General features: G+C 43.7%; 2 protein-coding genes across 5 annotated transcripts; one reads left to right on the forward strand and one right to left on the reverse strand.

The window, feature by feature from the left end:
- Nucleotides 1-3,712: 3,712 nt before the first annotated feature.
- ptpn1 (protein tyrosine phosphatase non-receptor type 1) lies at nucleotides 3,713-11,952 on the reverse strand. 2 transcript variants are annotated; one of them, XM_070968154.1, is made up of 10 exons: nucleotides 11,875-11,952; nucleotides 11,430-11,743; nucleotides 10,641-10,731; nucleotides 9,397-9,497; nucleotides 8,800-8,898; nucleotides 8,552-8,689; nucleotides 8,206-8,415; nucleotides 7,931-8,092; nucleotides 7,581-7,741; nucleotides 3,713-5,795 (listed from the first exon to the last, which is right to left on the reverse strand). In XM_070968154.1, the coding sequence occupies exons 2-10, from the start codon at nucleotides 11,484-11,486 to the stop codon at nucleotides 5,507-5,509; spliced, it is 1,308 nt and encodes a 435-aa protein (XP_070824255.1). In that variant the 5' UTR covers nucleotides 11,487-11,743; nucleotides 11,875-11,952; the 3' UTR covers nucleotides 3,713-5,506. The 2 variants fall into 2 exon arrangements, with proteins under 2 accessions (XP_070824255.1, XP_070824256.1); XM_070968155.1 differs by lacking the exon at nucleotides 11,430-11,743 and having other exon boundaries at nucleotides 11,875-11,938.
- A 37-nt stretch (nucleotides 11,953-11,989) lies between these two features.
- On the forward strand, nucleotides 11,990-19,716 carry LOC139334900 (kelch-like protein 12). Of its 3 annotated transcripts, XM_070968153.1 has the most exons (13): nucleotides 11,996-12,307; nucleotides 12,406-12,516; nucleotides 13,013-13,239; nucleotides 13,404-13,557; nucleotides 14,185-14,402; nucleotides 15,184-15,333; nucleotides 15,457-15,571; nucleotides 15,661-15,767; nucleotides 15,854-16,049; nucleotides 16,142-16,300; nucleotides 17,526-17,624; nucleotides 17,704-17,890; nucleotides 18,725-19,713. In XM_070968153.1, exons 2-13 carry the CDS (start codon nucleotides 12,459-12,461, stop codon nucleotides 18,849-18,851), a joined length of 1,797 nt encoding a protein of 598 aa, XP_070824254.1. In that variant the 5' UTR covers nucleotides 11,996-12,307; nucleotides 12,406-12,458; the 3' UTR covers nucleotides 18,852-19,713. The 3 variants fall into 3 exon arrangements, with proteins under 3 accessions (XP_070824252.1, XP_070824254.1, XP_070824253.1); XM_070968151.1 differs by lacking the exon at nucleotides 12,406-12,516 and having other exon boundaries at nucleotides 11,990-12,307; nucleotides 18,725-19,716; XM_070968152.1 differs by having other exon boundaries at nucleotides 12,000-12,516.
- The last annotated feature ends 1,021 nt before the right edge of the window (nucleotides 19,717-20,737 follow it).

Consider the following 20,737-nt stretch of genomic DNA (forward strand, 5'->3'; position numbering starts at 1 on the left):
AAGACTCGTCTCATATTTACCCTTCGGGTGTTAGTTAGAGAGCGTTAAAGGTGCTGGTGTGTGAGTTTTGTTACCTTTGAATGCAGCCAGGCTAGCGGTTTCCCCCTGTTTCCAGTCTTTATGCTAAGCTATGCTAGCCTGCTGCTGGCTGTAGCTTCATATGTGCTGTACAGATGTTGAGTATCTTAAATAACTCAAGGTAAGAAAGCTAATAAGCATAAATCAGAAAATGTCAAACTGTTTTAACAATGTGTTGGGTTTTATGAGCTTTTTAATGCAAAATATTAATCTGAAATGTAACTAGTAGCTATAGCTGCCACATAAATATAATGAAGTAAAAAGTACAGTATTTCCCTTGTTAGTAAAGTAAATGTACTGCGTTACCTTTCACCACTTATCGATACTGAAAGCTGCCTAAGAGTCATTCAGCCCCTGGCAATTTTTGAAATGATAAGGACATGAAGAAACATGGCACACCTGACAGTGTGCTCACATTTCCTGGTATCAAGCTTCCATTGTACAGCACTGCTGTGTGTGGTGACTCAGACTTTGCAGAGTCACACTTGGAAAGATCTGACTCCCCTCACATTCAGGAATTTCCTGATCCCTGCTCGACTCCCTGCGAAAATGATCTGCAGGCTACGAGAGAGACTTACAGTCAAAGACCGTCCCACCCACCCTCACAGCTGGCCAGCTATTGGGAAGTTCCAGGTTAATAACTAAACTGTGGACACATGCCGGAGGAGTCAGCTAGGCAGGGCAGATATCCCTTTTTGGTCAATGGTGAATGTGGAGTCAGCATTCTGCACAATTAGGCTGAGAGAAGAAGCACTTCAGGACAAAACAGAGCACACTTTTGACATTTCACTTCTTTCACAGCTCTCGCCATGAACACATCTCGCAGACGCGTAGGTCTGGGAGATGACACACATAGATATGACATACTGTACATTCAAAATGACATTTAACTTATTTGTAAGTAGTAAAGCAGCAGAGTCCTTGACCGCAGTCTGCACGAGTCATGACAACATTAAGATCGGATCTGTCATTTCAATACAAACAACTGTGGCTTTGAGATGACTTCTGGTCCCTGGTGACACCTTGATTGTAGTTTTCCTACTGCGAACGAGTGCAGCGTGTTCTTTCTTGTCTGCTGGCTTGACGTCAGCAAAGAGTGGTGGTTGGGAGTGCCATTACTCACTCTGTTTAAGTTGCATTCCTGTACAGCCCGTACCAGTGCCTGCCTCTTATTTCCCAAACAGGAAGTTCTAGCCAAGAGTGTTGCCAAATCATCTGTACTACACCAGCGCGGTGGAATTTACTCAAGCAATGCATGTGTCTCAAGACATGGTCTTCCTTCCTTCAGAGTCCGCTGGCCATCGTTATCGTGATCTTTCACTACAACAAACCCAAACTCAGTCTTTGGCTTTGTGTAGTGGAACGGTTTGGACATCAACCTCGACCTGTTGTGTGCCTGCGTATTAAAAGAACTGGGTGTGTTTTCACAACAAACTGTTGAGACACAATCTTATATCTCTAATCGTTGTGGTGGGAGTTGCCAGAATAGATGATCAGTCCAGCTTACCTGCGGAGGGCAAAGAACATTGTCATTAAAAATACTCTTCATGTTGATGGAAGCAATTAGGAATGTAATGGCAGCAACACTTGTGGCATGAAGCATCACCGTCAGTATGTTCTGCCAGGAGAAGAACACTCCCGACTGCAGCTCACTGTAAACAAAAGATAATTAATGAGCAAACCCAGGTGCCATACAGAAAACGGAAAGAGTGGGCTGCAGTGTAAGTCATGGCAGCAGGAACCAGCGAGTGTCACAGTCCCACAGAGCCACCTAGTGGTGACTTTAAGACACTGCACTCAGCCCCTCTGGACTCAGAGTGAACAGCACTCACTGTGTTAAATACAACCTTGATTCCAAAAAAACGTTAGGACTCTGTGTAAAGTGCAAATAAAATCAGAATGCAGTCATTTGCAAACAAACTCTGTTTACTGACAGCAGTTTGACAAAGTGTTCCCGAGCACATGCAGTAATCTCCTTCATCCAATCATGCGTTCACAAAGTGGTGAACCTTGCTCCATCCTCGCTCGTGAACGACTGAGCCTTTAAACATATATTTACAAAAATCAATTGAAGCTGATGAGGTCAAATGTTAAATATACTGTGTTTGTGCTGTTTTCAGTTGAGTATGTGTCTAAAAGGTGAGCAAGTTATTAAATTCTATTTCTGTTTTCTATTATCACAACCTTTCACGGCCCTGGGGTTTTGCATTTTCTACTTTAGAGCGCACGGTAAAAGCACAAAGACATGCTCCAATCATCCATCATTGTAGATATTTCTGTACCTCACCAATGGCTTCATTAATTCTTAATAAATCATTTACTCTTGTTTTACAGATGAATTATAAACTATCAATAAGAATTACTTTTATGCTGTGAAAGTGTTGGACCCCTTACTTCTACAGAGGAGCTGCAGTCAATGGCCTAAAATGTATTCATTAACAAAATATTGACACGTGTAACTGCAGTCTTGGGTAACGACACCTGTGCAAGCATTCACAAATTACCAACAGCTGTAACTGTATTATTACCAAACATTGCAACAGGATTTTTCACAATCCGGCAACTCATTTCTTTTTTCCAATTAGTGGCTTAAAACTAATTTATGACGAATTAGTAAATTACTTATTAAGAATTAATAAAGTCAAGCTATAAGCCCCTTTCAAGGTGTGGCATCAGTAGTTCTGAACCTTCAAAGCATTTAATTAATTCCTTGAAAGTCTTCTAAAATATCATTAAAAGGACAAAAACCATGAAAACTGAGCACATCCCTCAATTATCTTCACACTCTGTCAGTGATGTAGAGAATATAAATTTTGATGTCTTGCTGCTCTCCTGGACCTTTGATTGATTAATCTCCCCATCTCTCTTTCATTAGATAGATAGATAGATAGATAGATAGATAGATAGATAGATAGATAGATAGATAGATAGATAGATAGATAGATAGATAGATAGATAGATAGATAGATAGATAGATAGATAGATCTATTATTGAACTTGGAGCTTATTAACTGCACTGTAACTTCATTGTAACTGTATTTATGGTCTATTAGTTTATGTCTAACTCTTTTTCAATGGATTTCTGTCATTGCTATAGTCTCTTACTTGGTTTTAATTTCCCTTTTTGTATTTAAATGTTGTTATAATCCATTTCCCCACCTTATATAAAGCACTTAGAAGAGGTGGGGGACGTAGATTTCAATTGTCTGGGTTTTAAAGGTCCGATAAAACACACTTGCCAAACATTATTCAGCAGTAGCTCCAACATGTCAGATTAAAGACTTAAAATCATGTTTGATTCAAGCAGTTAGTGACTATGAAGCAGTGTGCCTACATGTGACATGTTCTCTGTAATATCTCTGATTAAAAGCAGCTTGTGATGCTCCTTCAGGTCACAGAAAAGTAAATGCAGACAGCTGGAACCACTGAAATGTCCACAGCGATGCGAGCTGCCAGCCTCACGCAGCCGACCGGAGGCTTGGTGGACTCATCGGCCTTTTGTGTTCGCATTATGACCCAACAACGAGATAAGAACACAGTCGCGTGTGACCTTTTATTACCATAGTCATTGTTCAGAAGTAAGACTGAGAATGAGGTTATAGATGTAAATCTGTTCTACAAACCAGAACAAATCAACAGTAGACTTTTTTTTTATTAAAAAAGGAAAACAACAAATGTAAATAAAAAAATACATGTTTTTGAGCTCAGCATACGTATAGAAAAACAGGAAAACCTGGTGTAATGGCTGCACAGGTGCTGAGACTTAATCCCTTGCTAAAGCTTAAAAAAAAAAAAAAACTCAGCACACTGAAACCTGACTTGAAAAAAATATATATATCTAACAAGAGTGCGTCCCTGCAGAGGACGATTATACATTCTAAAGAAAGGTACAGCTGTTGGACTCGAGTGCTGAACTTTGTCGAGTCACAATGGTAAACTGAATGCTAGCAGCTTAGCTAATCTCTTCTTAGGACAAACCTGTCGATTCACAAATGCAGCATGCTAACAAAAAAAAAAAAAAAAGGATCGTAATCATACAAAAACAACATTGCCAGCTCAGAGCCGCGCCATCACACAGCGGACCGTCACTACAGTGTATTGTTTTCATCCCTGTGCTGGTGTTTGATTTTTGGTTTGTTCAAAATCCCTGGTTCAAATTCAGAGTTTGACAAAGTAAAGGGTGACACATTATTAAGTATCTGTATTGCTGGAGAAAAGAGTTGGGTGTTCGCTGCCCGGCGTCTCGTTGAGCTGGCGTTCTTGTGCGAAACGCCGCTGACTTCACAACGCATTTCACTTGCATTAAGGTTATGTTACACATTCTGTTTCTACCCACTGCTCTCTCAAACAGTAACTAAGTAAATCCAGGTGATTTTTCCATCCTTGATTTGAGAATGCCAGGCGAATGAGGACGAGACACGCCGCCTCCCCTCTGCACCGTTTTCTTTGTTAAAAAAAAAAAGTCTCTTCTGAGTCACCATGGAGAGAAAACGGCAAGCGAGCGAGTTACCAGCAGGCAACCCAGTCCACATCTCACATTTGATGTACTGTAAATGTTATATTAATATTTCTCACTGAGTAGATTTAACTCAAGCATCAGTAGAAAGCTCACCTAACTACCACTCGCGCAAATGTGCATACACAAACACACAAAGACACACATACTGTATGTACTCCACTAGCATGCCTCCTGCAGGCCGCCAGTGAGGACAGGAAACATTTCAATGCCCACTCCAGCATGCATCTCTTCTCTAGTGGGCACAGGGCTGCTTCCCTCTTGCTTTCACACGTGTCACCTGTCGGGTTTAATATTGACCTGTAACCAAAGAACAAACCCTTTTCAAAGGTGTCTGAAAATACGCCCTTTTTACTGGCATATTTCCAGACCAGCTGGTCAAAAAATCTGCCTCTATGATTTCTGATTAATCTGTGTAAGAAAACAAAGTGAAATCCCAGCGGACACTTGGGTAAAGTATGAAATGGAAGAACATGTACACATCTGTGAAAAGAGAGGAGATCCATGTAAAATGGGCTGACAGGCCATTCGTCCTGGTTCACAGAACAGGGAAGCTAACACAAAACCCTCTTCTTCTACAGACCGCCATACGTGTTGACTGTTGTGTCAGCGTTTAAGTCGCCACGCGTATTTGGGATGTGACACCTGAAAAACTGAGGCCCTGAGCGTCCAAGATGACACACTAAAAGAACGTTTGGGGGTAAGGAGGATCGGCGGCCTGTTCCTGACCAGCCGACCCCTCACACTGCATCTGTAAAATAAACGAGTGAACCTGAATCTGCTCAAGTCCAAATAATCCACTCACTCGCAGAGTAAACCCAGAGTCAAAGCAGGCTGATTGGCCGGCCGAGTCCACTTTGCAACATCAGCGGGGAGACAGGGAGGAACAAAGAGGAGCAGGAAGGATAGACATCAGTGGAAATAGGCTCGATAACAGACGTAAGCACTGAGAGCCAGTGCTGTGCACAGGCACACGTTGGTTAGCAGAGGGGACCAGGTCCCCGGCACAGGACAGCTTTCCTTTGGCTGCTCCGCCGCCTCGGGCTGCTCCTGCTCCGTGGCCTCACGCTGCTGGGATTTGGTCGGAGCTCTGGAGGTATGATCTTGTATTTCCACGTAGCCGTCGAGCTGATCAGCACCATCAGGAGGAGGCTGGGGAGCAGCAACGTTCCTCTTTCTCAGCTCCGACTCTTGTGAGGACCTGAATGAGGAAAGAAAAGAGCAGAGCGGCGCTTTAATGTCCCAAAACGGTTTTATTAGATCGATGTCACAGCTGAGAAATCCTTGACAAAACTCCTGAAACCGTCTGCACCAGCTGCTGGAAGTTCAAATGGATTTGTGTTATATGCCCTCAGGCCCCCCTGCCCTGCATGTTTTAGGTGTTTCCCTCCTCCACCACGCCTGATTCAAATGATCGGCTCGTCATCAAGTCCTGCAGTGGCCCGATAACGAGCCGCTCATTTGAATCAGGTGTGTTGGAGCAGGAAACATCTAAAACATGCAGGGCAGGGGGGCCCGAGGACCGGAGTCATTACGTTTACATGCAGTCAATTATCGGGTTATGGTCAATATTCCGGTTTCTGAAACATTCGGAATAACCTGTTTACATGCGTTTACATGTGAGCAAACAGGGGTAATCAATTGGGATATCCTGACCAAAACAGCGACGCACGGACAACGTGTCGACGCACGGAGAACGTCATGACGCAGTGCACGTCATTTCAGCTTCTTCTCACTGTATCCAAAAACAACAACAACAACAGCCCGGGGCAGTAGCAGTCGCCTTCGTCTGCGCTTTGGTGCTGGTGCTGACCCACCACCAGTACTTGACACTGTTCTGTCTCACTTTCTGCATTAATGGAAGGCAAGAACGTGAAGAAATAGGAAATGGAGCCGGAGCTGTGCCATCCATATTCATGCTACCTGCACTCAAAAGACCAAGATTCCTTGCGAATAGAACATGCGCAGAACACAAATTAATGTTCCGTTCGATGGGGATATTCCGATAGGCGTATACATGACCAAACATTCGGGTTAGAAAAGGAGTAGCCCAGGGGTCATATTCGGGTTTTTAAAAACCCGAATATGACCCCTGGGTCGGGTTTTTAAAAACCCGAATATGAGCATATTCTGGTTTTTCAAAAGGGTTATTGGTGTTTACATGGACGTGCGCAACCGGGTTATTGCTGATATTCTGGTTATGAAAGGGTTACTTGACTGCATGTAAACGTAGTGACTGTGTTACTGTAATGAGATGTTTATGCTGACGAAGTTAAAACTAAAACAAATGGAATAAAATGGGTTACACAAACTAGTTCCTGCGTAGAGATCCACTGCTGCTAAATATTTACATTCAGTAACCACGTGTAACAGCTAACTGAAGCTAACTGGACCTACTGACAAAATCAGCCTCAGCCTGCTAATATGAGACGTTCAACACTCTGACTCAACACTTAAAACTCAATGTTTAACACATAAACTGTGACTATTCTAATTTACATTTCACCGAAGTAACACAACACACCTCAAATGACAAAATATGTGCATGGTTTCTACTATATTTCAGTTCAGCTCGTTTATCTCAGCGTGTCAGCAGCTCCGTGTGGCACATAAACGAAATCCCGTGTGAACCAACAGACTAATAAACACATTTTTCACGTGGTTTGTTGTGGTACTATAGTGTCTCTGCCAACACTTAAAGGCTGTGAAAAGACTCACTTTAAGTTTCGCTCATCCTTTCTACCACCTGCTGCTGTTTGACCATCAGCTGATAGAAATTCGTCGTCATACCTGCAGTTTTATGCGTCCTGAGCTCCATTGAAGCCTTTCCCCATCCTTGATGCTATGAAACAAGCAGCCTGCCAACGCAGCCGCCAAGACCTTATTGACGGCTTCATGAATAGCTGACGACAACAAATCCTGTTCTTTTTAAAAACAATTTAATCGAATGACGATCTTCTTTCAGAGACATTAATCAGATGATTACCCCAGACTGCGGATCTCCATCTGCTGGATGATCTCATCATTTTCTGGGAAAAAGGAGGGCTCAACTTTGCCATTGTGTGGGTCTCTGGGAGGAGGAAGAGGAGGAGGAGGGGTGAACTCTGGAGGATCGTCTTCCTCGTTTGAGAGCTCCTTCCATGACTCCTTGAGAAAAAACAAAATCCCTTTGAGTATTTACAAAATACTTCATATTAAATAGAAGGAAACTGGTGGTTTTGTAACATCTGTTTCTACTCCTTTCAGTCAACTGTGCACGTACAGTTTCTTCATCTGAAAAGAAGACACACCAATGAAATGTGTGTCTTAACAGCAAACAATAGAGGAAGGACTTGCCTGCAGAGACGTATCTCCCTTGATGTACTTTGCACCTTCAATGACAGCGAGGTATGAGAAGCGAAGCTGATCTGCCGTCTGAATCAGGCCCATTCGATAGCGTCGCATCTCCAGCAGCACGTCACGAATCCGCACTGAAGACGGGTCTTTACGGAGGGACATCTGCACAGCACAGCGACAAGCACTCAGTGCATTAGAGGCCTGAGTTTTAAGGGCCTGATTGAGTCATTTTAGCTTCTAAATATGATTTGAAGAGAGCTGATCTCTGTACAAACCAATAAGAGGCAGGTGTCCACGAGACAAAACGTCCCAGAGCGTCCGATGCCAGCGCTGCAGTGCACCACCACGGGGCCCTGGTCTGAATTCAGACAACCTGACTCTCGCACCTTGAACAGGAAGTTAAGGAAAGAGGCAGGAGACTCTGGCACCCCAAAGTCAGGCCAGGTGGTGTAGTGAAAATGTAAAATCTCACGAGTCTCTTGAGTCTGTCAAGAAGATCGGAGGGAAAACATACTGAGAATTAAAAGACCAACGGAAGGACCAGGACTCACATAAACTGAGTATTAAAAGGCTGTAATCACGTCCACTTTTACACTCAAACTCCAGAGATAAAGTACTCACAGACAGATTCTCCAACTCCAGCTGACGGACTGTGTAGTAAGATTTGATGTCTTCTGAGATAAGGGTGAGCTTGAAATTGGTATCTTCAAAGATGGCGTCTTTCTCCTCTCTGTGAGGCCAATACTGAGCACATTTCACCTGAAGGTGCACCAACAAACAGGAAGAGAGAAGCAGTGAGGCTACTGTGGAAAACAAGACAAGCTGGCACATGAAGAAGTCACACCGTAAGGACAGAAAGCAGTGCTCACAGATCCTTTCTCTATGACTCGGTTCAGCATCACGACGCCGCGGCTCCTCTGCTCCCACACCATCTCCCAGAAGTTGCCACATGTATTTGGAAGGGGTCCCTGAAAAAGAGCCAATGCTGTGTTTGACGGGTGCCACCAGGAGGCATTACAGTCCTTGAAAAACACATTGAGCAACATTTATAGCTGCTCACAACTACATTATCGTATTGCATGAACAGTTATTAAACGCTTAGGCACCCAGTTGCCACTTTATTAGGTACACCAAGTTAAAATTTACACGTCTGATACAACAGTCCTGCAAGAAATCCTCTCTTTGTGTTTTTGATGTTCAGTTTTTTGTTTCAGAGATGTTGATTCAACTTTAATCTTGATTGCTGAGGTGTTTCTATTATTTTTGTCCACCTTGTACTTATCAGTGACGGCCAGGCTAAATCTCTCTTTCTGTATATTGTATTTTTGTCATCACAGCACAGGCAGCACCTCCACCGCTCCCCGCCTCCTTGCTAATGACACAATTCCAAATATTGTTTAAGGACCACGATCGCTGTCTGACTGCAGCATTTCCAGAGGCGCGTCCCGAGTCTCCTCCATGCTTACCTGAGTAAGAATATAGTTCCTCTGTGCCTCCTCTACTGTTATTAGGCTGGCATTGATGTAGTCATTCGTACCCAGCTGCAGACATATTCTGCTGTGGTCAACTGATGGGAAGAAACACAGAATCATAAAAATAGGCTTGTGTGTTGTTAATATGTCACAACCCTCAGGGGACCAGAAAAGTTCTCAGAGCAGCACAGCTGCTGAGAACAAATGACGAGTCTGTCGCTGAACAAAACACAGGTGTTAGCTTTTGGTTCGACAGTGAGATGGATCAACTTTTCTTGATATCCAGTCAAAGAACAGTTAAAAAGCAAACAGCACAAACACGTTTCAGGTTACTGATTTTCACATCTTGACAGTGAGAAGCATGCTTGATGGCATATACAGTAACTATTTGCAAGCCGCTCTGCACAATTTGCATATCTTATTCAGTGTGAAAAAGAGGAAACCACAGCTGTTGGATTGTGACGTTATGGAAAAAAAACATTAATCAAATAATAATTCAGTGGAAAACAGTGATGAAAATGTACTGAACAGTTAGTCTTACATGAAAAGGCACATCAGTGGTCAAACGCAGGGATCACATTCATAACAATTAAATGTGTTTACATGCTGCCTTTCTTAGTCTGTGTTTACAAAGTGCTTCAAAGAATATAGGTTCAAGATAAGCATTTATAAGTCACTATTTATATGTCTCTATTGATTAAAGTGCGCTGTCCGCTGTAATAAACAAATGAGATATAAAACATACTGATGGTGGTGCGACAGAAGATTGCATTAAAGCCAACCTAACAGGATTATCATTATGTTGCCAGAGTCATGTAGCTTTACCTCCATGTGCTATCACCACACACTGATACCCCACACTCCACCCTGCACAGTCATAAATCTGCCGCTCTTGAAAAGAGGACAAAAGTTGTGAATATGAAGTGGCATCTCGTGTTACGTCAGTCCGTCCACAGTGACGCAACATTCTGCCTATTGTGCAACAGTGTCTTTGTGTCATGAATGAAATGATTATTACAATGCTTGAACCTGAGGTCAAACAGCAGTGAGTTGGCAGCTTCCTGTGACGTTCAGGTGTGGACGGCTCAGTTTGATGCTGCTGTGACATTAACGAATGGGCCACCATCGGCTGGTGCTGGGGCATAAACAGGCCATTACAGCCCTGTCATCAATTTAAAGGAATATTTGAAAACATTTAAGGCCTGTTCTGTCCAGATGGGCAAAAAAAAGCAACTTACATGGGCTAACATCTCTGTAACGATTCCGATTCTTGTTTTCGGGTAATTTGGCAACCTTGCACGGGAGTTCACAGGACTGCTGACGAATCTCCTGTGACAGAATAAAAAGAAATAGCATTGCATTAATATAAAATTTACATCATTAAAAGTCTGATGCAACATGAGTGTGCAGGCTGTGTCTCCAGCGCTTTGGCTGCTTTAAAACAGAAGCTACGCTGCGTTAAGGATCTTGAAAGGGGTAGTTGTTCCTTCCTTAAATGTAATTCTGTGGAAAAGAAACACACCACCTGTTAAGCTCTCATACTGCAGATATAACTCCATGCAAGTGTCCTCCTCGTGTGTGTGTGTGTGTGTGTGTGTGTGTGTGTGTGTGTGTGTGTGTGTGTGTGTGTGTGTGTGTGTGTGTGTGTGTGAGGAAACAATCATATCAGCTGATTCACACTGTGCTGCAATTTATGGATATTTAGTGCAAGAAACTGTGGACAAGCCAGTAAAATAAAGTGTGAAAAAGAGAGGACTGAGAGCTAGAACAATTATTTTAAAACACACGCAACAAAAAGTGACAACGGGCACTAAAACGTACAGTTTGTACCGACACAGTGTCTCAGCTCAGTGATGGGATGTGCTGCCTGCTGGAGACCCGGGCACACACATCGATCACCGGTCCAAGCAGGCGGAACACGGACCGAACTACGGACGAACCAGGCTGCGGACTCATCGTACATGAAGCTAACAAGTGGAGGCTTCGCCCGCAGCCCATTTCCACCTTGATTCGCCGAGAGGTCTTACCTGATAAACGGCGCTCCAACTCCCGTTTTCATCGATTTCCCGAAACTCGGCTTCCATGGCTGACAGTCCAGCTGCCACTCCTTCTTCTTCTTCTTCTTCTTCTTGCCCAGATACGGACAACCCCAGCTCCCCGGTGATCAGGCGATTAGTACTCGAACAGCGTCCCGCGGTAGCTGACAACTGTTCCGCCACTGTTCAGTCTTTCTCCGTACGGCAGCGCAGATAACCGTGCTAACGCTTCCTCTCTCGGCCTGGTCTTAGCGGAAACACGCCGCTGGCTCCTCCTACACGGTGTAGCTGCCGTCGTCGGGTGGCTAAAAAAAGAGCAAATGTGGTTTCTTTAAGAGAAAATATCCCGCTCCTGATTTTTAGGATGCTACGTGGGATTTACATGCCGCTTTAAACCGGCATAGGTAACTTTGTTAGTATAAAACGGTCACTTTACCTTTCCTACGGCGGCTGTAGAGACAGGCCAACGGGGACGCGCGGAAGGCATCTTGTTTCTGGAACGTCGCGCGCCAGTGCTCGTAGAGCGCGCACGTACACTCACGTAATGGTCTGTTTACGTCCAATCTGTGGAGACTCTGCTGCTGTGACCCGCTGCAGTTTAGTCAACGAAATATTCTAGCTGCTTAAAACCCGTATCGGGGATGCTATGAAATTCTTCTGAAATTACAGACGTGTATGTCCTCAAGGAGGCCGCGCACAGTGTTGACCGAGCGGAGGTCATCATGGATTAGCTGTAACGTTAGTTCAGTGGCTTTCTCCAGACAGTGTGACTGACAGCAAGGACTGGGACAAGGGACTTTGGTGCTACTAACGTTAGCTAGCAACGCAACTTAGCTAAACGTTTTGAATCAGCCTTACTGCTGCGACAGGTATTATGTAAATTCTTGACAAGTTCTTCTGTGTGTGTCGCTTCATGTGTTGTCTCCCTCTGGCCACCAGCTCACTTTACATGGCTGTGTTTTCTTAGTTGTTGTCTAGCGTTGGCGTTAGCCCTCCGCTGTCGTTGGCTGCTGCTTGCTAATGTGTAGCTATAGTTATTGCCTCCCAGTGGTGGAAAAAGTATTCCAATCTTTTAACGGTAAGTTGCATTAGCAGTACCACAGTGCACAATTACTCTATGGAAAGTCAAAGCCTTGCATTCAAAAATTAAGTAAAGTAACACTCAAGTGTTTGCAATGGAAGATTTTTATGAATTAAAATTGAAAGTGTTATTACTGAAGAAAGGGCCCTGTCAGTGTTTTTGTTAGTTGAATCTGCTGACTACAGCTATCTGTCAAATGAAATTAATTTGTATATTGAATAGTATTGACCTCTAGAATGCAGTGGACATCTCACAAATTAGACGTGGGCTAAGTATCAGTACCTCTAAACAGTACTGGTGTGCAGTACCTTAATGTACTTTTCATCTTTGTTTCTCAGGCTTTCTAACTCACATTAGTAACATCAAATGTGCATTATTTCTGTCACTGTGCAACACACATTTTCTGCCTGTGCATACACACACGCACACTCACACACACACACACACTCACCAAATAGAGTGAAGAGTGACCTAACTGTCTTATCTGTTTTAGATTCCTGGAGTAGTTTGAGATCCTTGAGAGATTCTCAAGGCAGCATGGCTCCCAAAGACATCATGACCAATTCCCATGCCAAATCCATCCTCAATGCTATGAACTCGCTCCGCAAGAGCAACACACTCTGTGATATCACTCTGAGGGTGGAGAACACAGATTTTCCAGCCCACCGGATCGTCCTCGCTGCCTGCAGTGACTACTTTTGTGCCATGTTCACCAGTGAGGTAACGCTAACACATTATTACCATTATTTTTCTCTAAAAAGCATGTTACACACGTCTTGATAGAATTAAGAGAATAAGCGAAAAAGATGCCTATGTTACGTGTAGGTACAGGATAAGTGATCTTGCCATGGCACCTGATAGCATCTGTTCTTGTGGCTCCGCAGCTTGCAGAGAAGGGGAAATCTTTTGTCGACATTCAGGGCCTCACTGCAGCGACTATGGAGATCCTGTTGGACTTTGTCTACACAGAGACGGTGTTAGTCACAGTGGAGAACGTCCAAGAGCTGCTCCCTGCAGCGTGCCTGCTGCAGCTCAAAGGTAAGTTTAGGAGTGCCTGCTGTCCCTGGATTTGAAAGGCGTGTGCCGCAGCCAGCTGATATCGTCGTGAGTGTAGGACAGAGGGTATTATAAAGTCATAAATGCAGTCTGCAAAAGTCTTCCCTCCTTCCTGCTGTGGTGACTTATGCGTTTGTTGTAAAATGTTTTTGTATCTGATCTGACATGGGATTGCTGCGACAGTCGATTGTGTGTTGTGGATCCTTCCACCGTCATCACTGCTAGCTACAGTAGCTAGGGAGCTTATTGCCAAATCGCCAATATCTATTTTAGTATAAACTTAAATGAATTAATCATTTGAAAATGGTTAATCCATCCATCCACTTAATGCCACTTTCCTGAGTCTAGATCACATTAATTTAATTAATTGCATCATCAGGGATTATTGGTGTATACTGCTGGGAAGTGATGTATTAAGGCGCATTCAATGTGGCTTTTAAAGGTTCTTTCAAAATTTGGAGGGCCCTGCAGAAACCCCGAGGCACGGCATGGCGCCACTTTTCAAATGAGATGGCCTCAGCTTTTAGAAATGAACAGTTGTTGAGTGAAAGGAGCGTCGTGTCTATCGGGATGTGTGTGTATATACAAACCTGTCTTTGTTTTCCTCAGGGGTGAAAAGAGCATGCTGTGATTTTTTGGAGAGTCAGCTTGATCCCTCCAACTGTCTGGGTATTCGTGACTTTGCCGAAACTCACAACTGCCTTGACCTGATGCAGGCCGCCGAGCTCTTTTCCCAGAAGCATTTCTCCGAGGTGGTTCAGCATGAGGAGTTCATGCTGCTCAGCCAGACAGAAGTCGAAAAGCTTATAAAATGTGATGAAATTCAGGTAGGAAACGTGGATCTCATGAGGCTTTTTGGTGTTACTGCTGGTTCTACAGGCTGCTTGAACTGAATGTGATGAATAACTAAATATGTATCTGTAATAGTGAAGAGTGACATCAGGGTGCCTGAAAAGTAACTTGACTAAAATAGTGTCGTGTTAGCTGATTTTGAGTTTCACAGCTTTCTTATTGTCTTTCACCCGAGTACAAAAACAGAAAAGCAAGTACCAACCTGCTGTAATCTCAGTCCGTGGGCCCCCCCAGTTCCAGTCACTTTTGCGGATCGGGCTGACAATGAAATTGCAGAGAAGAAAACCTGATTGAACTTTGCCTTTGTGCTCAGGAAATTCCTGTTCCCAACCACATGCCTTGCTTTGTGAAAACACAGTCATTATCACACAAAGATTTATGGATCATCAATTCCCTCAAATGGTTCTTCCTGTCATTTTTTGTTGATTTTAAAATAAAACGAGACCATACATGTAAATCGCAGTCACGCATAATTTGTGCTGAGTGAAACTTTTCTCTTTGTGTCATCTTTCTCGTGAGGAGAATTTACAGCTCGTTTTACCCTCAGCGGAGCGGATTGTTGCACGTTGGGTCTTTAACACTGGAAAAATACAGCTGCTGAACAGTAAATGATCATAGTTGTAGATGGGACGGCTCAGCCAGAGTAGTTGCATCTCTAATGAATATTGTGCAACATCTTCAACTGAAGTTGTCAGCTAATTATTTAATTCATATGTGGATTAATGCCTTCTCACTGTATATGCTCTCTGTATGTAGGTGGACTCAGAGGAGCCTGTATTTGAAGCCGTGTTAAACTGGGTTAAGCACAACCGAAAAGAGCGAGAGCCCTACCTGCCAGACATGCTCGAGTTTGTTCGAATGCCGCTCCTGACCCCCCGCTACATTACAGATGTCATTGATGCTGAGGTGAGCCAGGCGGCACACAGCAGGTTGTTGTGTAATCATATGCCAAGCTTACAATGAAGGATTATGTGCTGAAGTATTTATCATCGTTACCGCTGTAATTAAGCAAGTTTTGACACGTTTTAGCCCCTCATTCGGTGTAGCCTGCCATGTCGAGACCTCGTTGATGAAGCCAAGAAATTCCACTTAAGACCAGAGCTGAGGAGTGAGATGCAGGGCCCACGCACACAAGCTAGATTAGGTGGGAAACCTGTTTTTAATAACATGTTAGCTGTATGCATATATTTATAAACCACACTGATAGTGAAAGTGTTTCATGGGTCTTTTCAGGTGCCAAAGAAGTCCTGTTGGTTATCGGTGGGTTTGGCAGCCAACAGTCACCAATAGACATAGTTGAGAAATATGATCCGAAAACACAAGAATGGAGCTTTCTCCCTGTAAGTATTCAATATGTGACAGAGAACCGTCCAGTTTATTTGTTTTATTTCTCAGTGAATTTTATATCTCAGTGTGTCTTCAACAGAACATTGCACGGAAAAGGCGCTACGTCGCCACAGTGTCCCTCCACGATCGAGTCTATGTGATCGGAGGCTACGACGGCCGCTCGAGGCTCAGCTCCGTGGAGTGCCTGGACTACACAGCGGACGAGGATGGCGTTTGGTACACCGTTGCCACCATGAATGTGCGCCGTGGCCTCGCCGGAGCGACAACGCTCGGAGGTGAGCGAGCTGCTGTGAGGAGAAACGTATAAGGTAACAATGCGGCGGTGGATTTTTTTCCATCCCGTTTCATCTTATTTGACTCTCGACAGACATGATCTATGTTGCCGGAGGCTTCGACGGCAGCCGACGTCATACCAGCATGGAGCGATATGACCCCAACATTGACCAGTGGAGCATGCTGGGAGATATGCAGACAGCTAGAGAAGGAGCTGGTCTGGTGGTGGCCAGTGGACTGATCTACTGTCTAGGTATGGACAGATGAGCTTGACATCTCAGTTTTTGATAAATTTGACTCCTATTAAGTTCATATTCAGGCTGCAACTTCTGATTAGTTTCATTATTGATTAATTGCTGATTATTTTGTCAACTAGTAAATTCATTGTTTTGTCTATAAAATGTGAGAAAATATAATGGATGTGGCGTATTTAAACCCACAGACATTCAGTTTATCGTCACAGAAGCAAAAGAAAAGCAGCAAATCCAAACATTTGACAAGCTGGAGCCAGCAAGTGTTTGTTCGTTTGCTTGAAAAATGACTGAAATGATTAATTCATTTAAATCGCTGCCAAGTAATTTTCTTACTGCTGACTAATTTCTCACAGTGTTGACTCAAATAAAAGGCTAACACCTGTTTTTGGGAAACACTTTGCTATTATTCCTTTTTGGAAACCTCCCTGAGATGATATTAATAAGAGAAGAGAGGCCTCGTCCTTGCGGCACTTTTCTGTTCTAGAAGTGAAACATGAAATGAAACCAGCAAAGCAAACTTAAATCCCACATTTGTGTCGGTTTCCTATCAGCCTCACACTCACACTCTCCCTTGTGAGGCTCTCGGAAACGGTCAAAATGAAGCACGACAAGCGAGACTTCTCGTCTCTTTGAGCCGCTCGTCATCTGTGACAGCACTGATTCTTGGCTGCTCTGCAGATGATTCAGTCGTTGGTCCGTTTCTGCAGTAAACACGTCGGGATGCACTTCAGGCTCATTTTCACTTTAAGTTAAACACGTTGCACAAGCCTTCGGAAACTCCTGTAGGTCAGGGCCAAACACAGCACTTTGAGGGTTTGATGGTTGACTAACAGTAAAAGACACACTGTAAACAGACTTGAAGACACTCGCTAACCTAGCAACAAGCTACAAACAACCCATAATGCAACACTGGCTGTAAGTCCTGGTGCTAACACAGACAGTAGTTGTGAAGTCCTGGAGTGTAACACAGTCCCACAAAAAGATACTGTCACCATCTCAGCTCGTCTCGCTCATATTGATAAAGTGCAATAAGCTTGTCAAGGGGTGATGCTAACAACCCTTTAGATTATTGATTATTCTGACATTAATTGTGTTGTTTGACTATTTTCTGGAGGGTTAAGATGATATATTCAATGTATTTTAATTTAATAAAACAAGACAAGCTGGAAAGAGGGAGCAACTTAAATGATCTCTCTCTACACCTTCCCTGATACGTCCTCATAGGCGGATACGACGGACTAAATATCCTGAATTCGGTGGAGCGGTATGACCCACACACAGGCCACTGGACGAGCGTCACACCTATGGCCACCAAGCGTTCAGGTAGGTAAAAGAATCAGATTGAAGTAAAATCTTCCTGCTGACTTCATGTGTTCATCGGACACTTTCCTGCTGTTTTCAGGGGCTGGTGTGGCTTTACTCAATGACCACATCTATGTAGTGGGAGGCTTTGATGGTGTTTCACACCTCGACTCTGTTGAGGTCTACAACATCAGAACAGACTATTGGACCACTGTGGCCAGTATGACCACTCCTCGATGCTACGTGGGAGCAACCGTTCTGCGTGGACGTCTCTACGCCATCGCCGGGTAAGAGACGACGTCCTGACATCCTTCTGTGACGGTGGCTTCACAGGAGAGGTTCGGATTTTTTTGTCCAGCTTTGTTCAGACCAACTGTGTGAAAAAATGCAGCACCAGTCCGTCCGTTCTCTCCATCAAAACATCATCCAGCAAACCAGTTGAACCAGGTTCAGTCATGCAAGGCGCTGAACAGACCAGTCAAATATATGCAAGTGTACATTTCAAATAAATGACCTGCATAACGCCGCATTTCTGCTGCTCAGAGGAAATTATGGTGTCTTCCTCGTAGGATTACAAAGCTCTGCTCTGTGTTTTGGGGACTGATGAGCCTCCACACTCATGGATCTGTCTCTCATATTTCATTGTCTGCTTCCTGTTGAGCTGCAGCAAGAAAAAGATTTTCGTGCTAAAACAGTAAATTTGGAAGATATCCCGCTTGGTTTATCTCAGGCTGCCGAAGCTTCGTCTTCGCTTCAGATCAGCGAGGACTGTGGATTTTGTCGGCCATCACTGGCATTGTAAGCGTTTTAGGAAGACATCTCTTAATGGCCAGAGCGAGCAGGAGGAACGATCAAACCCTGTAGACTCTCATTTAAGACAGACTTCAGACATCTCTGCCATGAGTAATGTAATACTCTAGAGCTTATTTTCTCTTCTTCTTCTCTTGTTAAGAGAGACGTTATCAGGTTTATCTGGATGATAGTAACTGGGACACATCACGACAGTGTTTCTGTTAACGGTTCCTTTACAGTCTGCTGCTGGCCTCCGCGCTGCACGACACAGTGCTGTTGGTTGTGGTTAAAACTCTCACTTCCTCCCTGTTTGTCTGACATCTCTGCAGATATGACGGGAACTCTCTTCTCAGCAGTATTGAATGTTACGACCCGGTTATCGACTCCTGGGAGGTCGTCACCTCGATGGCGACGCAGCGGTGCGATGCGGGCGTCTGCGTTCTACGAGAGAAGTGATCTTTGCCAAGAATGAGAACCACGAGGGGAAAAGCAGACCCGAGGACAGGCAGCTAGACTTTGCTAAAATGCCACTAAAACAGAGCCACAAAGGGAGATGTTTGTTTGCCAGTATGCAAATAGGTGAATGAATACGTGCAGCAGTTTGGGACACCTCCTCCTGCGGGTGGTCGCCCCTCTGACACTTGGACCGTGCAACAGAGATTCAGCTTCGCCGTGGTAGACTTCACCTCAAAAGAGGCCTCCAAGGAGCCCATCGCCACTTGCATGACTCTCTTCGGTGGTACTTGTTGCTGTCGTTACCTGTGAGATTATTTTTTCAGTTTGTCTTCAAAGTGCAATATATTTCTACTCATCATGACATGAAAAGACGGAGTTGGTGTAGACTCCAGTTGCTGCTACATGCCTTATGACTTTGGCCTACATCAAACCGTGAACATCCGTGTTGCCTCCCATTTGACTTTGATGATAGTTGCAGTACAATGGCTTATTTTCAAGTGTACTCATTTGGCATTTGCAAGGTCATTAATGGGTCAGTATTTCAGCCCTTTTTTGTAATCCTTCCTGTAAACAGTGCTTTTAGATTCAAATCACTTTAATACAAAAGGTTTAATACTAATTGTTGCTCTCAGAATATATATTTAGAGATAAATATTGTTTTAGAAAATGACTGAATTGTACCAGTTTACTTTGAATATTTGTCCCTCTGTCTGGCACAGTTGAAAAATCACCAACCAGTAAGTATGAGGTGCATGTGATTTGTTTTTCTTCCTCAGCTTATAGATCTGGACATGTACATGTAGGACACAGAGTCATACCATCACTGTTGCCTGGGAAGTGATTAAACACACTGAGAACTGACACGTTACGTCTGCGGTGCATCTTTTCAGTCTGTGAACACCCGTTTAGTGATGCAGAGAGACAAAACGCATTCGCTTCGCACGTCGTCAGCTGAGTCAGAGGTAAGATCGTTCACATGCACAGAGCAAATGTGGAGAATCGTCCAGCCAATCAAAGCAGTGCGATGCCTCACATTCATCAAACCGTACAGAACAGATGTACCACAACTCGATGAGTCCATTTCAACAGTAAGACCTGAATGTCTACATGTAACCAAAGTACTGGTTTCTGTGGCCAAAATCCCAGTATGTTTAATATTAACAAGAATAAGCATTTTGTGATGATTGCATTAGCCTTCCTGTGCTGTGGTCCAGACTGAACATGTGATTCTGAGTAAAATACCTCAACAACTATTGAATCACTTGCTATGAAATTTGGTTTAGACATTAAATTCTGATAACTTTGATGATTCCTGACGTGTCATCCAGCACCATCATTTTTTTATTTGTCCAATACTTTGATTTATGACTGAATACCTGCAAAGACTTTCCCATCAGCCTCAGCTGTAGTTTGTATACACTGATCTTATGATTAAATACTGCTACAACAACGTAAAAATACTCCACCATAAGTAAAAGTCTACCAAGGTCTATGTAATTCTACTTTGTGTGCATATAGCAAATATCAGCAGCTGTTAGCGTTTCGCTCAGAGCATCTCGGCGCCTGCAGCCTCACGGTGGCAGGAGACTCTTAGTCTCATCTGAGTGCTGTAACAGTTATCTGATGCTTCAGCTCTGCTGGAAAGTTTTCCCGCTCACCAAACTAATAATGCTGGCAGAGAGATGTTTTATCAAGATGAAGCTTTGTCTCATTTGCTGAATGCAGGACTGCACACTCAGATTCTTCTCTGTAATGATCTGAATGCTTCTTCCATCACTATATGATGTCATAAAAAAAGTTAGATTAGAAATGACCCAGAGGCAGATATTGTACTTCTACTTCATTCCAGTTATTTGATGGTGTTACAAGTTACTTTCCAGATTCAA

This window comes from Chaetodon trifascialis, chromosome 8 (genome assembly GCF_039877785.1).
Source record: "Chaetodon trifascialis isolate fChaTrf1 chromosome 8, fChaTrf1.hap1, whole genome shotgun sequence".
NCBI classification, from domain to species: Eukaryota; Metazoa; Chordata; class Actinopteri; order Chaetodontiformes; family Chaetodontidae; genus Chaetodon; species Chaetodon trifascialis.